The sequence below is a fragment of the Nesoenas mayeri genome, assembly GCF_963082525.1.
Source record: "Nesoenas mayeri genome assembly, chromosome: 1".
NCBI lineage: Eukaryota > Metazoa > Chordata > Aves > Columbiformes > Columbidae > Nesoenas > Nesoenas mayeri.
The window spans coordinates 14,252,873-14,269,544 of NC_137541.1; the positions used below are offsets into that span (position 1 = coordinate 14,252,873).

The following is a 16,672-nucleotide window of genomic DNA, read 5'->3' on the forward strand; positions in this document are numbered from 1 at the left end:
CCACAGCCCTGCAAATAGAGTTCTGCTTACTCATCAAAAGTTAAGTCATCTTTCACTCTGCAAATTGTCTCAGTAGACTGAAAATAGGCTCAAGCAAATGACAGATACTAAGGTAATGCAAGAGAGCAGATTGAGATGCTATGAGGACATTACATATGAATGGCATTTTTTCTTCCCCAGCTGTTTAACTATGTTTACATGCCAATGCACAAAATACCTTTCCTAATATTATCTAATAAAATGCTGGTTCTGCTCTCTTGGAACAAAACACCTCTGACACTGACTCTCTATTTAAAGGTGTGCATATTGCAATAAAAGATATTTAAATCCCCATTCATAATCCTTTGTGCTTTCACGTAAACGAGTTTGTTTAAAAACAAGGCATAATTCACCATAATCTTGGTGTTAAGAGTGTTAGGAGCCAACAGTTTATATTAAACTATAAACTCTTTTTATTGAACATTTATTTTACCAAAGTAGAAACTTGTGACACTATAAATTATGGCTCCTGCTGAAATTAAAAGCGGTGCTAAAATACAAAAGTCATCAAAGTTTTGGGTTTTATTGGAGTCACATTTCAACTCTGAAGTCATTCCCTTCCTTACCTCCCACATCATCAATGGATGAAATTGTGATTTACTAAACCCAGTAGCAGTTCTGAAATTAGGTTTAGTGATGACAGTTTCGCCCCTCATCTTTTGATGTGCATGAACAAGCAGGCACAGAAAAGTTAACAATTAAAACAAGTTTTAAAAGAGCCAGGTTTAAACATCACCTGCTCAGCCAGAAAGCAGGAAAATGATTAAAAAGCTGTAACAAACCTAATTTTCTCCAGCTGAGTCCAATCTGCAGAACTGTTCTTACTGTAGGACACGGTGATGCTGGGATCTGAGTAACTAAAGCGACATGAACCTGATCCTGGGAAAAGCAATAAAATGAGAAGCGTTACGACACAATGAAGCAATAAATGATCCTCCAATAACCACAGTTGCCAACTGCGCCTTTGTCACATCATCGCTTCTCCCGATTTTAAAGCGCTTTGATTGATGATGAAATTTCCTGTGATCTGTTGCTGAAGGTAAACACAAAATAATGCATGCTTTATGAGTCAGAAATAAAGTAGAAATGATAAATCACAGTAGTGCCATGTAATCTCTGCAAATTTCCCAGGGGAAGCCAAGTAAATTACTTAACACCCCCCGCTGTAGGAAAAAAAACACCATATAATGTTTAAACAAAACCTTCTTATTAGAGAATAATCCACATAGCTGAATTCATAAGGAAAACAGCAAAAGACTGTTTTTCATATTATTATATAGAAAAAAAGATCCAGAACTAAAAATACAGAAAGTGATAGGAAAATGTATACAGAACTACATGTGCCAAGAGCAAATGTGCTTTAGGAATTTAAAGGAATAAAGACATTGTAAAATTAGTTATTTTAAGGATGCCTGAAGAGAATTAAATTAAGAAATCATCCAATATACTCACTAGAGCTTATAATTAATAATAAACATTTGATGCTGATCTGGGAATCTCAGAACACTTTACAAAAATGAACTAATTAAGCCTTATGGCACCCCTGCAAGGTAGGGTAATATATTTACTTTTGATTTATAAAAGGGTGCCTTCTGGGTGTTGTCACAAAAGATGCGCTTAACAATTAATAAAGGGGGCAGTCAACTCAACAAAAGCAGGGATTGAAAAATACAACCTAGAAAACATGATAAACAACCTGAGTGGTGATTAAATACATTAAAAAAAAATACTATTTTTCCTCAGACACCAGATAATTCATCCATCTTGGAAAATTCAACACCAAGTGAAATAGGCAAATCCTAAACTGTGCTCCAAAGACCAAAATTTCTACTTCATAAGTATGTTGAAAAGTGAGGCTCGAAGCAGCAGACATCAGCCACCTTCTGCATTTAAGAGAAGCAGCTCTCACATAGCACCTCTGATGGCATCAGGATACTAGTGAGTACCACAGCTTTACTCACAGTAGGAGTATGTATTATATGTGCTATGAGTAGTATGCTATGTTTATGTGTGCTTCAGATATGTTCCGTCACATTGAAAGTTATGTATATACATATTTTTATATATGTATAGTTGTATATATATATACCCAGATGTGGAAACTGCTGCCCATAAAATAGTACTGTTTTCCAACTCAGAGTGCTTATTTTTGTAATGAAATAAATGGCCTGATTAAAAAGGTGTTAACCACTTGTACAAGAGAACAGCTTACACGTTTTAATGGGAACATATGTCATTAAGCACAGCGCTTGCAGCCCTAGCTCCCCTGAGGCCATTCACATTCCCAGCTCCTCAGAACTGCTCTTCTGCTCTGGGGTACACATCACATTTGCTGCAGGGGGAAAAACACCCCAAAACGTGGGATGAAACCCCATCTCTATAATTTTGCCTGATACATCAACTAGTATCCTGGAAATGACCCACAAAGTTGCTTTCTTGTATCTTTCACTGATGTTAAACTGTGAATAGAGGAACAGATACTTCCGAGGCACTCCAGCTGCATGTGGTACGTTCAGCTGGTCTGACACGTATTCTCGCTGTAACGAGGCACAGAATAATTAATATTGCAAAGGCAGCAGGATTCTGAATTACCAGCCATGTACCCAAAATGACTACAAAGCAACTGTCTGGTTGTATTTTACTGACAAGGCATTTTATTTCCATCATATTAAAACCAAATGATGTCAAGAAAAGCCTTTGCATTTCATATTTGCCCATCTGCTGAGATGGTCTACTTTACTGAGTGACATCTGCTGTCGGTTCCTACTTATGTGGCATTTAGGAGTTCCAACCCTTAATCACACTCGTTCATAATATTTCGGGGGAATTCTGTTCAAAAAATCAGTGAACTTCAGCCAGTTTAACCACTTTGGCTGGCCAGAAGCTGTGAGGAAAAACAGCAACATACTGAGTTTTCTGTTAAACAGAAATTAAAGGAACATAAACAGTAAAAATAACCAGCAATATAGACTTTACAACATGTGCCATTTCAGCTAGTCTTACAATCAACTTTTGGTACAGCACTCTTCAAAAAAGTCGAGTCCAAATATGCTGCTAGAAAAGTGGAGAAGACCTTATTTGCTGCCCATACTGCAAATATTATAGGAAATGAGTGTTCTCTGTCAGTACAACAAACACGAAAACGCTGTCTGTTAAATCTGAGTGCTCTTGAACTGTGCGATGAAGATCAAAATTATTGCTTAAGAGAAATGGGGCCACTAAAAAAGGGCTTTGCAAGGTAGATGTGGTAATGAACTTGAGTTACTGTAATGGGAGCAATGGAGACAGAATGAAAAAAGAGGAGACAAGAACAGTGTTTTATGATCATGTTAATAAGCAGAACAGGTTGTATTGAGATTAAAATTAGTTTGGGAAAGTCATAAAGGTAAATGTAAGCAACAGTTACTGGTTGTGATGACAAATATGTTTTGATATTCTTGATTCAAAAACACAAGATAGCAAGATGATTTACCTTTTAAGTGTCTAATTCTGTAAAAACTGAACTGATAAAAGAAATAGATTCACCCATTTGAAAAAAATCATCAACAAGGTTCAGGACTTATTCTTTGCCATTGAAACTTTATTTTTTTTTTAAATTTTATTTTTTTTAATATAGAAGCAGCATGTGGATCTGGAGTTTGGGTCTTTTGTAAAAGCAATATTCATCTTTGCTTACATTGAGAGTTTCTTCCCAAGAAAATGGAGGAAAGTGAACACGCAGCTGCACTCCAGGACAGGGTTTACTGAGATAGTATTGAAAATCACCGGCTTTCAACATAATTTTCAATATTACTTTCAATATTACTTAATACTATTAATATTACTTCATATTACTATTATTTCAGTAAACCTAAACTAGAATTATTGAAATAATTTTGCAGAAATCTATACTCTGACTCTGTGAACAAACAGATGATCAAAATTCAAGTGGTAACATGGAACCGAGGGCAAATTCCCCCAGGGATGGGCTGTGTCCTGCACACTACTTCCAGCCATCATCATAAACCACTTGTCAGCCCTGAGCAGAGCAGCAGGGGCAGCATGGCCAGCTGTAAATCCTCATACCCGCCCTGTCCTCCAAAGAAAAAGTTGTACAAGGTGACATAAAACCTTTTAAATGACATTGGAGTAGTCTTGTTTTAAATCAAGAATGCCCACGTTTTGAATTAGCCATGAAAATGTGTGATAAAACACGCACAATGACTACCATAAAGAAGTCTGCATTAGTGAGTTATTACATTAGAGAAAAATGCATGTTTTTTTCTTAATCCAAGTATGTTGCAGCAAAACTGATACCTTGGTGAGATTATGGCTCCAACCAAGAACAGCTTATTTTTTTAATCTACATATGTATAGGCAAGCTCGTCCTTGGGTTTCAGGAACAAAGTAATTTTCTCCTTTGAAGTTATTTTACTCCTTCTGATAGGCTTCTATTTGAAGTTCAGAGACTTCTAAAACTTTTGGAAAAAAGCTAAAATAGACACAATCTTAATGGATTTAATTTTAAATGATACATTCGAAGACCAGACAGCAATTTTGCCTGTTATCAAAAACAACGCACAACTTCTGTTATAAAACTCAGCTATTTTCACATACTGAATATTCTGAAACACTAGTATATTTGGCTTATGCTTTACAAGCTTTGATTTTGCCCCAAAGCAGATTTTAATAAAATAAAGTTTGCTTAAAGTTGAATCCAGACACTGATGCTAATAGGGGAGGGCTTTGACTGGCAAAACATGAGAATGCTAAACAGCTCCTGACTGCTGCTTTGTTTATTCTACCTAAAACAAATAGGAAAGAATACAATAGGGAAATAGAAGTACGTTTCTCAGTTGCTTTGCTACTTGTTTCAGAGGATTAGTAACCCGTAGCCAGGACCTGACTAGCACTGACCACCTGCAACATGTCCAATGGAGATGGTGATGACTTCTGCCTTTTTCTCTAAGCCTTGTTAGGCTGATTTTGGTTTCCTTCCATGCAGCCTAAAGTAATAGCGAATAATTTATATACTTTATTTTAAAAAATTTCATGTAGGTGGAAGTACTAAGAGCATAGAGTTAATATTTCAGGAGAGATGTTATGAAGGCACTTCATGCCAGGTATTTGTAGCCAGGTATTCAGTTATTTGTATCCAGGCTGACAATGGCAGGCAAAATTAATTCTCACTATGGCTTTGCCTCCAACTGTGTCAGATTTACAGAAACCCGAGTCATATGGCTGCTGGTCTCTAAGATTTCTTGACAACGCTGATTAGAAGCTGGTGTTTTGCTGAGATAAAACCGGGTGCCATCTGCAAGGGAAGCAATATTTTGCTCCTTACAGCCTGTGACGTCCTCTGCCTCTTGACAACCTCTTGATAGTTCCTGCGAGTGCTTCTGTGGATAAGCAGATGAGATATCTAATGCTGGCTGTAAGAAGAATGAATCTAATGTGGAACTGTGCAACAAAAATTTACAAAAAAAAAACCTGTAGAAGGGTTTGAATTGTGTCCTGTGGCCTGAAAAACAAAAGGGAGCTGAAAAGAATCATGTTTATCTAATGCTAGAGGATTGCTTTCATTCATTTTGCTAATGTGATGAATAATGATTAGTGTTTGCTAAGGATTATGATTTGCTGATATCACTTGAATTAAGCCAAACTGGGTAGTGTAAATTGCTAGTGGTCAAATTTGGCCAGCTTTCTAATACTTTTTTCCAAATTAATGAACCATACAGCCTGGTATAATGAACACTCCATGGATCCTTTTTTTTTCAGATGTTCAGACCACAGATAAATATTTTAAGTGCAAAAAATCTTCAAATGAAAAAATGCAAGGACTGTTTTCTACTTTGTAATTTTAGTCTATCGTTTCATGGATTATTTCCATTATTTTCCATTATTAAGTATTTTTATTGCTGACTACTTTTTTCTCCCTTGTGAGTAGAGCATTTTGACTCTCTGTGTCCCTTTATGTGTTCTCATAAACAATCGGAGACAAATACCTGCCAGTAGAAAAAAAAAAAAAAGTCAATGGTGTTTGCCTTTGGTAAAAATCAGTTATATTCTATTTTTGGTGAGAATTAAGAATTTTGAAATGCAGACTCAACTATTTATTTTCAGCAGGTTTCAGAGAGCAACTAGCTTTTTGTCCACTGGCAGCTTTATGTTGTTTCATTTTAGAAATGCTAGGTAGTTATATCTAAATAAAAATAAAGGGTTGGAAGTCTTGCTAAAAGCCTCCACCATAAAACTGTACAAGATGAGAAGAATAATTAGTAAATATATTTGACAAAAATTAATTAGAATTACTTCAGAAATGAAGTCCTAAAATGTAATCGGAGGTCAAATCCTGATGGGCCAGCTGTCCTTGCCTAGAAGGTGGTCCTGGCTGGAGCATGGGGGCAGCACTGGAGCAGATGACATTCCATGGTCCCTTCCCACAAGCCTCCTTCCAGGATTCCCAATAACAGTAAATGTACTTTTAAAGAATTAATGCAGCTAATTTCCTTTAGATGAGAAGTACAGTCTGAGGAAATACTTATCTGGCAAAACTTCCTCTTAGTCTATTTATAGTCAGAGATATGATGTGCTTCCTGTGCTCACATAAATTTGCTATCTTCTAATGGAGAAGATCAGATCACAATTCATACTTCTTTTTTTTTTTTTTGTTGAGCACATTAAGGACAGAAAAATAAGCCAGGCAGAAAGCTGTATTTCCCTTATGCCAGTTTCCAATGCATTCTGATGTAAAGATGCTCAGCTGTTTATAGCATCTCTTTCTGAGATACAGCCAGCAGGTATGTACTTGGGTAATGTGCCTGTTGCCAAACAAATAATTAAATGATGCTTCTAAATTTAACCACATTCTTAAGTGCATTAACATTGTGTAGAGTGCCTTGCTGAAGGCAAAGTCAGTGAACTTGTTAAGACCAAGATGTAATGAACACCCAGTAATTACAGCTACTGAAACAATAATATCATTAACTCCCCAGAAATACTCTGACAGTGGTTCTTGAATGTCTGACCAAGCAGCAAGCCCAGTGGTCAGCAAGAATTTTCTACTTGTATACCTATATTGCCTGCTTCAACATTATTGCCATTAAGTACTTAATATCAGATTATGTGCAGATCCTCTATATGAGAGGTGGTCTTCCATTGAAGCTGGGCAAAATTTAAGTTACACCAACTTAAAGTAGTTCAATAGAACAGTAATATGTATTGATAAGTAGAAAAGTACATTTTGTTTAAACCTGTTTAGCAGCCCGGGTCAGCTCTGAAGGTCAATAATCAAGAACATAAGGTGCTCATAATGCTGCAGGAAGGTACATGACGTTTTATTTAGATCCCTACAGCCAGTCCAGAGCCAGTAGAAAACATACATTGGTCCTAAGAACTGCTGTGTAAAAGGAGATATCTTGAATATAAAAATGTGAAAGTACTTTCCTTGCCTGCTTTAGTGGCATTCCCAGGCACCAAGATAATCTGGGAAATATATTTTCTCAAGCCAAGTCCTGAGCTAAGGGCTCTTTTCTGAAACCTATAAAACTGATTATCTGCTTCTAGCTTTGTATGTGAGTAAATAATAACTGGTTTGGCGAAAACCTTTTTCTGTAGTTCCTAATAGGCTATTTTCTATTTTTATCTGTTTTTGCTTTCATGGAAACCCCCTTCCTCCCCCACTGGAGAGAGACCCAGAGGCGTTTTGCTGAGCTGGGGGCTTCTCTGTTTCCCCCTGCCTTCCCTGGGATCTACAGGAGCTTTGTTGTTTGAGTTAATACAAAAAAGGACAATTTTAATCATGCAAAAGTGTTATCCCCATACAATGACATGAGCAGGATTAAGATGAAAGTCAGTCTGTAATCCAGCGTTTATTATTTGCAGCAAGCAATTCTGTAATGGCCTGTGTTTGGCTGCAAGGCCATGGCTCAGCCACCTGCCCTGGCTCTGAATCCTGAGGCTCTCTCTATCTTCTCTGCTTTTCTCCGTAGTGTAAATCTGCAATGCTCACATTTTAATTCCTAACAGAGGCACAGAAGCCCTGGTATGGAAGTAATAAAGACAGTATTTCGTTGTAACCTTGGGCTAGCCAAAACAACACAAATCATTTTGCCCCAAGGCTGTTAAAATGTCTTTCAAATAGGGCATTAACTTTAAACCCTGGTTTCAATCAAGGAATTATCTAGGCAGCCCCTCCTGTATAACTCAGCAAAATCAATAAACAGCACCTAACATTTCCACGTGCTATGTGAAGTGTGCTAGATGATGTTACTTACATGTCTTATTCTTTCACATTAGATGTAATTTATAACCTACGCATCTACACAAAGGACTTTTCCACCAGGAAGGTGAAACTAGCGGTTTTCATGTCAGGTGACAGCAAATGGCAATTTGTGTGGCAAGACAAAAACCTTAATATTGTTTTATCAGGGGGAAACTGGAAAATGAAGCAAGCAGAATAAATACAGAATGGTGAATGACACCAATTTTGGCATTGAATTACATCAAATTCTCAAGCTTTTCCCAAGTATATAGGAAAGAAATTAAGATAAAACAAGCTGGGGGGTTCAAGATACATTCGGTGCTCTGTTCTTGCTGCTTAGAAGGGACTGGATCTAAATATAGCAACAATCAAGCTTAATTTCATAATCTCATTTCTTATGGGCACTAGTGCTTTAAATTACCTATTGTAAAAACTGGTTTTATGCATTATATAAGCTCAGTTTATACAGGGTTCTAACACAATATTTATTAGGCAGTTTTTCAGCAAAGAAATCCTTTAGAACCTCATGCTAGCCCAGAAGTGCTCCACATTTGCCTAATGCAAGATAATCTGTCTGTCCTGTGGCCACCAGAACTGGCCAGCCTCTTTGCTGCTGGTACCACTATCAGCACGACTGCATGGACATGCCATGCCTGCACACCTAACCTGCTCCTTCCTGGAAGATACTGGAGCAGGAGAAGTTTGGGTGACTGAAGGAAGTCGTCTGTGCAGGTGACTAAAGTGACAAGGTGCCTCAACACGCCCACAACATTTGGCGCCACAGTTTTTCCATGAGTTTTTTTTTGTGTGTTCAGCTAACAAGATAGTGAGGGGTTTAAAAGATCAAATATTCTTCCACGCTGAATTCAAAACGGGCTTATTTTTCTCTTTGTTATTTCTCTAGAGACATGTGAGTAAATTTTCTTAGCAATTCTGAAGGAAATTGCTCATGTCTGTCCAGTTCAGCTGAGGGCAAGTCCAGTGCTACTTCAGAAAATGGTTATTACAGCATTTGTTAGTCATCTGATAGCTTCTGCTAATTGTAAAACTAACTGAACAAAACTGGAAATTGAGAGAAAACCGTCAGCAATGGTTCCTCTCAGCCAAAGCTAAGGCCAATTTAACAAAACATATTTGGGTGTGTGAATTTCTATCGAGTGGTCTGAATCCAAGCAGAGGATAAACAGATGTCATAAAAGCAGTACTGTCACTATAACAGCTGCCACCAGAACTGTATTAAAACATGATAAAAATATAAATGATAAGTGTCTTCAGATTGTTCCATGGAGCCACATGCAGTCATCACTGTTCACGTGGTTGAGCCAAAGTGGAGTAGAGATGTTTCTGGCAGGAAGGAGAAGGAATCACCATCCTGCGCAGATGCTCTGCAGGGCCCTCCAGATGCTGCTCTCGGGGACAGCCTGGAGAGAGGACGTTTCCTCCCCAGAAATACATGGTGGTCAGTGAAGCAGCTGCACTCTTTAAGTAATTAGATAACTTTTGAAGACTGGTTTTTATCCATTGTGGTCCTCTATTTGCTGAGGTTAATAAGGAAGTAAATGTGTTTTCTGAAGCACAGAAGCTTGGCAGCTGTGGACTAATCCAAAAGGCACATTCAACAATACTGGTTATTATTATTAATAAATAATAATTATAATAATCTGTATTTTGAATATGCATCAGGATAAAAAAGTAGTACTTCCATTATCTACTCGATCAATTACATTTTATAATTTAATTCTACAAGACATACACTGGTAACGAAAGCAAATTGCCACTACAAAAGATGAAGGAAAATAACTAAGCTAGGAAAAAAAACCCACAATCTTTTTATTGAATGTGATAAGCACTGTCTGTGCTTTGTCTTCAACAAACACCACTGACACCCTTAGCCCACAATTTGCTGAGTAAAACAGCTCTCATGCAGATCACAGCAATCTTGATAGTTCAGGAAAAGTAATGGAGGTTGCTGGCTAACAATTCACTAACCTGATGTCTTAGGGTGAGGCAGGACATGACATAAAACCCCTTTTGGAACTGTTATGTCAAAGATCTGCATCCAAATCAATGACTCTTACTCATATGGTAAACTAAAAGCAATCAACAGTATGTTTTAAACAGTTTTCTCCCTGACAGAGGACTGTGAAATCAGCCAGTATTAAGAACAGACTGTAAATAAATTAAGATAATGGGAAGTTCTTGGCATATACATTGCACATGCACCTCACCTCTTAAAAATTGTCAGTATAAAGTCATTGCAGGTAATACAATTACTCTTCAGTGAAGTACAGCTGATGGTCTGATGGATTTAAAAAGCTCAAGAAATTTGAAGTGAAGACAGGGGTGATTACTCAAACAGAAAACAAAGTTGCAAGAGTGGAAAGTGTGTTGAACAAGACTGGAGGAATTATTAGATTTGTCACTGGTTTTAGTGATTATACAATAATATTGTAAATGAGATATTTATGCACACAAAACCAGAAAGTTTAGCATTTTTTTTTTCCTTTTGGGGAAGATAGAAAATATGGACAAAGGGGTTACCACTGAAAGACCACCCAAGTAATGTCTCTGCACCCAGAATTAGTGGGGATTTGTCCTTACCAAAAAGTCCTGAATAGCTGAATACCAATAATAATTTTTCTTCAATAATATTTCAACTGTACTAAATACAATAATTAATAATTAAAAACATATTTGTCCTTGCTATAGGGTTCCACTAGAAAGGTATTAGGGGAGGTTGATGAGCTGCAAGTAGGTATTGTTAGTGATTGTAATAAATTTGTTTTATTCATATGGAACCCTGTAGGTTTTATCTTTGTTAAATATCCTTGTAATCAACAATAAACTTGGTCATCTGATGGATGTTTAGACAAAATACGTTGGAACAATGGAAGGGACAATAGCAACAGATGGCAGAGAAGTAACTGGGTGATGTGAAAGACGCTAATATGCTTTAACATTTGGTCAGCCTTGAAATGGTCAGGCAATTGAACTAGATGATCATTGTAGGTCCCTTCCAACTGAAATTATTCTATTCTATTCTATTCTATTCTATTCTATTCTATTCTATTCTATTCTATTCTATTCTATTCTATTCTATTCTATTCTATTCTATTCTATTCTCATTCCATTCCATTCCATTCCATCCTCTTCTCTTCCGTTCTATTCTATTCCATTCTATCTCAGAAGCTACAAGAAAAAAGGGCCATTCTTACTCTATGAGTAAGGTCCAAATGCTTCTGGTTCCAGAACCATGTCCTTATAATAACATGAGTGACTCATCTTTTGGGTAATACACACTGGAATTTTCCTGTGAGGACAAGCAGAGTCCATCTGGTAAAATCATGAAGAACTCTCCCAGATTAAAGTCTACTACTAAAACCCCAAACTGGAAACTGTGTTTTTAATGAAGACCGATGTGCTAGATGCATGTTTTTCTTCATATCAAGTCTTTTCTCCACCAATAGCAGGGAATAAACATATGATCCTTGCAGCAAAGATACCTAAGGAATTTCCAGTGTCAAGCCTGTTGGTTGTCCAGGCACTGAAGATTACCTTTGCTCATGCATCCTGCCTCTTTGAGTCTTTTATGTTAACAGCGAATAATGCTGGTAGAGAGCAGCACCTTCTTTGCCTGCTCAGTAGTACTCTCAGTGCCCTCCAGAACTTTAGGGACCATTAGTTTTATGATTTTATTTATTGCAAAAAGAGTTATTCTGCATCATGTTTAGTTTCTTACAAGATATTTCATTTGTCACGGTGAATATAAATTTCAACATTTTAAGGTATGCCATGGTCTTGCCACTTGAATCTGAAGTGTAAAAACTGTGGTGTCAAGGCAAATGGGTAGCTGTCACAGACTTTCTGTACATCCTTTTCTGGATGCCAGGAATTCTGGCATGATCACCACTAAGCTAACAGAAAGGTGTTTCAGAAGACTGAATTAAGCATAAAATGAAAGAAAGATTACAGTTAACTTTTCTTGATATAGCTTGGGCATGGACACAGATGGATTTCAAGATTTACCTCACATTTCTTGATTTCTGAATAAGATTTTACATACTTTTAAAATTTCCTTTTTACATTAGCTCTCTGTTAAGTTCACTGCAGTCCTTCATAGGATAATTAAATGATGCTTATATAAACATAGTACATAAATGTAGTATCTCCACTACAAGATCTCAATGACTAAGAAAGCAAATAATCTCTGTCAAAATGTGCTATTTCTGTGTATCAGAAAGCAGTGTGCAGAACTGTTAACAATGAGTTGCTGGGAGGTTTCATTCTTAGGAATTCACACAAATTATTTTTTTGCTTTAGTAACATGTTACATGGCACCTTTTGTATTTAATATCGAATTCTCTTTTTGCATTAAACCAAAGCAAATGCTGCACACATGAAATGATAATAACTCAATCAATTAGGGAAAGACTGGTTATGATTAGAAACAAATTGAAAATATTGCAAGTCACTCATGTGCCATAGAAAGTTTTGAGGGTGACTGAAAGTAAAGATTAATGGTTCACCCAAAGAAAAATCTATTAGATTTGGGAACTCAACTTTTGCAGAATTTATCATGATTTTTTGGAAAGGTGAGTCCAAGTCTTGAGCTTTGTGTTTGACTCAGAAGCACTGTGGAGGAAGGAAGGATGGAAAGACCCTGCCAACACTGAATGCCCCACATAGAGCACGCACAGCCCACGTACACCACAGCCACGGGAGCGTATGCTTGAAGAGGACACCCAAGGAACAACACAGGAGCAGAATCTCTTGCACACCTCACACTTTGGCATCATTTCCTTAAAGCCTTTCCTCTTCTCCTTCTGGGACCTCATGAGTCTCTATTCCTGTGCTTAGTTCAGTTGCTAACCTCTCAGTACGATGAGTCACCTTCCATCTTAGTGGCCTCTGCTAGTGACAGATCATGCTTGTCCCTGGAGAAGTTCAGGGATGTAGCTCAGGGGAAAAGTCAGAGCTTTGGAATGAGAAATAGAGAATATTTCAGCTAATGAATCAGACTAACACTGCGTCGTAGCTGAGTCCAGAGGCTTTTGTGCAATATCTAGCAATATCACACTGTCAAATTAGATGTTCTGGCCTAAGAGCCCAGAGGCATTGCTTTAAATATCTGAATTAACAATCCCACTTAACATTAAGGAAACTGCTAGACTTTGTCTTGTCTTTCATGTCAGGGTTTGGTCTTGGAGAACTGTAGCCATGGATGATTAAGATATGCAAAGTAATGGAAATTTTCTGCACACTTAGGCAGAGAGTGCGTGAATATAAACATCACCCCAGCCCAGGACCAAAAGGCAATGCTACCAGCTCCGGGTGGCTCCAAGTGGGTGCTGTGTGGCAGACAGGTTGCTCTCACTTGGAAAGGAGACTGCATATTAAAGTTGTCCTGTGTGCTGAATAGGCCTTACTAATTACCTTTTCACCCTAATTAAGCCTTGATCTTAAGTGTGCCTTTTCAACCCTCTTGCCCTTTAAAGGGCAAGACTACCAAAGAGGTGACACACGAGGGAAACGACACAGAATGTCAACTAATGAAAAATTCACTAGGGTGTTGCCCTTCCTGACCACACAGTTTAAAAGGATCTGGGATTTATGGTGAAATCAGGACCATTTTTTGCTTCATTTCCCAGTACTCATCTGGTTATATACCTGCAAATACAAAATTCCATCTGATAATTAGTGCTGAGAGAAATCAAAGGGTGTGCACTTTGATGTGGCCAAAGCTAGGTGACAAATTTAATATAAAGATATCCCCCAAAGATTACAGCTTAAGCTATTCCACGGTCGATAGAAAGTGTTAAACATTCTTTAAAAAAAGGCAATTCCCTTGGCTGAATCCCTAAATAGGGGTATGATTAAATCGGACATTTGGGAATAAGGCGGAAACTGACAAATGCCTAGTTTAGATTTATGATTTTAAAGCCAAGTACTGCTGAGCTCAGCAGCAATCCCCTGGCTCATGCCGGTTTTTATCAGTTACAAAACCAATCTGTATTTCAAGGCTAGCATAGGCACATGGGGAAATGTGATACATTTTGAAGTTCAGGCTGAAATTTGATTTACTGAGATGTGCATCTACCCCCCTCCTGCTTCATCATAACAGGGGTTTTAGTGGTTCCTACTGGTACATGTTAAGTTATTCTCACCATATATTCATGACAATCATGCCATATAGGGTATTTCCTACTCAGCCTGTCCTTACCATTTTTTATTTGACCTTCCCCAGCTGATAGGAACAAAGGCTATTAGTGAAATATAAAGTCTAATTCTGAAACTTCTGGGAGGCTGCATCCCTCTGCAGTTCACCCGCAGTGGGCACCAGCCACCGAGCCGTGACATCAAACGTTTCCACACCAACCTGCTCAGCTCACACAGCTGTTAACCACTCTGGTTCACTTTAAGAATAATCCATATACATTTTTTTTAAATTTTCCTGAAAAGTGAAATTCCTTCACCATCACAAAGCTGTAGCATTATAAAAGTCAGCTCCCCTCGGGCACGGCCAAGGGTGTTAGGGCTTCGGTGGGTGAGCAGCATGTTCTAGCAGATCAAGTGAGCTGCTCCCTTTGCACTGGCTGGATGAAACTGCACGGTGGCTCCAGGCTGGTTTTCACTGGAGGTGCCCAATATTTATGCAATAGTTCTGTTTAGGAATGAAGACATTTTTTCCGGCTTTTTAAAAACAGTAATTCAAAATAAAAAGATTGATACCACTCCTTAGAACTATTAACGTTGCAGTCAGTTACAGGATGACAGGTAGTTATGATCTCAAATAGTCAAATGAACAACTTCAGGTAAAAACAAATTTAAATGATGTATTTCTGAGCCTTCTAGGATTTTGATTTCCAATCCATTTCCAACCCAAGCTACTTGCCAAGCTACCTGAGAGCTCTTATTTCCAGCTGAGACTTCCAGAGTTTAATCATATGTCTGCTGAGATACTTTCGGAAAATTACTTTTTTAAAAATAGCAATATGATTTGGAAGCACATATCCAGAAGTCCACAGAGGAAGCAGACTACATTTCCATCTTGCTTTTTTATTGAAATATTTATATCATAAAAATATTTTTCCTTCACATCTTGAACGCTGAGATATGATGTAAAAAATGAAGTGTGTTCCCGATTTGCCCTCAGCACAAGTCACAACTTCTGCCATAATTCATTGCCACAACCACACAGTGAAAATGTGCAATAACTTACAGCAGGTATTGTAAGTAATAAAGCATACAATCACACTGTTGATAATATTAAGCAAATACTGTTTAGTTTTGCTCTGTCCTGCCTATCCTGTTTGTACAGATGTGTTAAAAACAGCACTACTTAGCCATAACTTGGAATATATCAAAGGATTAAAATGTTAAAACAGTTCATTCTTTAGAAACAGTAATCACGCTTCAGAGAAAGAGCAAGAAATTACAATGTTATCCATCGGGTTATAAGGTAAGTGGAAAAAAAAAACCAAAACAAAAAACCCAAACAAAACCCCCCAAAACCCAAAAATCAAACACCACCACCAAAAAATCCTTCGAAAAAGCCACAAATAACCAAAACCAACAACAAACTCAAACATGACTACGCCACTCATCATCAGAGTACCAACTGGAGTATCTCCTTTCCAAAGTTTAGGTAGGTAACTCTAGATTCAGAGATGATTAAATGTGCTGCAGTTTTTAATAGATTTTTTTAATCCCACATGTTGAGTGGAACATTGACCAGAAATGTGCACCTGAACTTGAGGGCCATTTTCCTTTACAGCAATGACTTTTTACACTTTCTCAGGTGAAAGAGTGAGGTAAACTTACCAAGGGAAAATTGAAGGACGGATGCAGTAGTTGTGTTAAGGCCAGTGGTGGTCTACAGGAGGAAAAGCAAACAGCAGAGATGTTGTGTTAGAGTAGCAAAACGATACATTCATCATTTGTTTTTCTTCAAAAGCATGGAAACTCTCTGGATACCTAGATCTCCAGTGCATAAAATTATTAATGACCAACCCTTTCAGGTTGAATGATCATGGACATTTCTGTTATGTCATTTCGATTATTGATATCTCATCATATGTCAAAGACTTTTGGTTTGTTTTTCTTTTTTTCACTGTAGTAATGTCTGCAAACTGAGCACATTTACATAAAACACTGACACTTGACCAGTGTTTAGAAGATTGAAAAACTGAATCCCGTGATGCATGGTCAGCTTAGTATAAATCTGTATATACCGAATGGTTTTCACTTATCTGTCCCGGCACAAATAAGAACTAAAAATGATCATAAATAAATAATAAAAATAGCATTAAGTTAACCTAAAATAATAACATGAAATATTAAGAGGGTATAACAAAATCTAAGTCTTCAACAGCAAATGAAACAAAAACTTGG

At 37.5% G+C, this 16,672-nt stretch overlaps 1 protein-coding gene across 1 annotated transcript in view; it reads right to left on the reverse strand.

The window, feature by feature from the left end:
* RELN (reelin) overlaps positions 1 to 16,672 on the reverse strand; it is a gene marked incomplete at both ends in the record, with an annotated part of 285,441 nt that overhangs the window by 127,538 nt on the left and 141,231 nt on the right. Inside the window, 2 exons of the mRNA XM_080343887.1 lie at positions 822 to 918; positions 16,103 to 16,154. Coding sequence (XP_080200013.1) covers positions 822 to 918; positions 16,103 to 16,154 — 149 coding nt within the window. The remainder of the gene's footprint in view (positions 1 to 821; positions 919 to 16,102; positions 16,155 to 16,672) is intronic.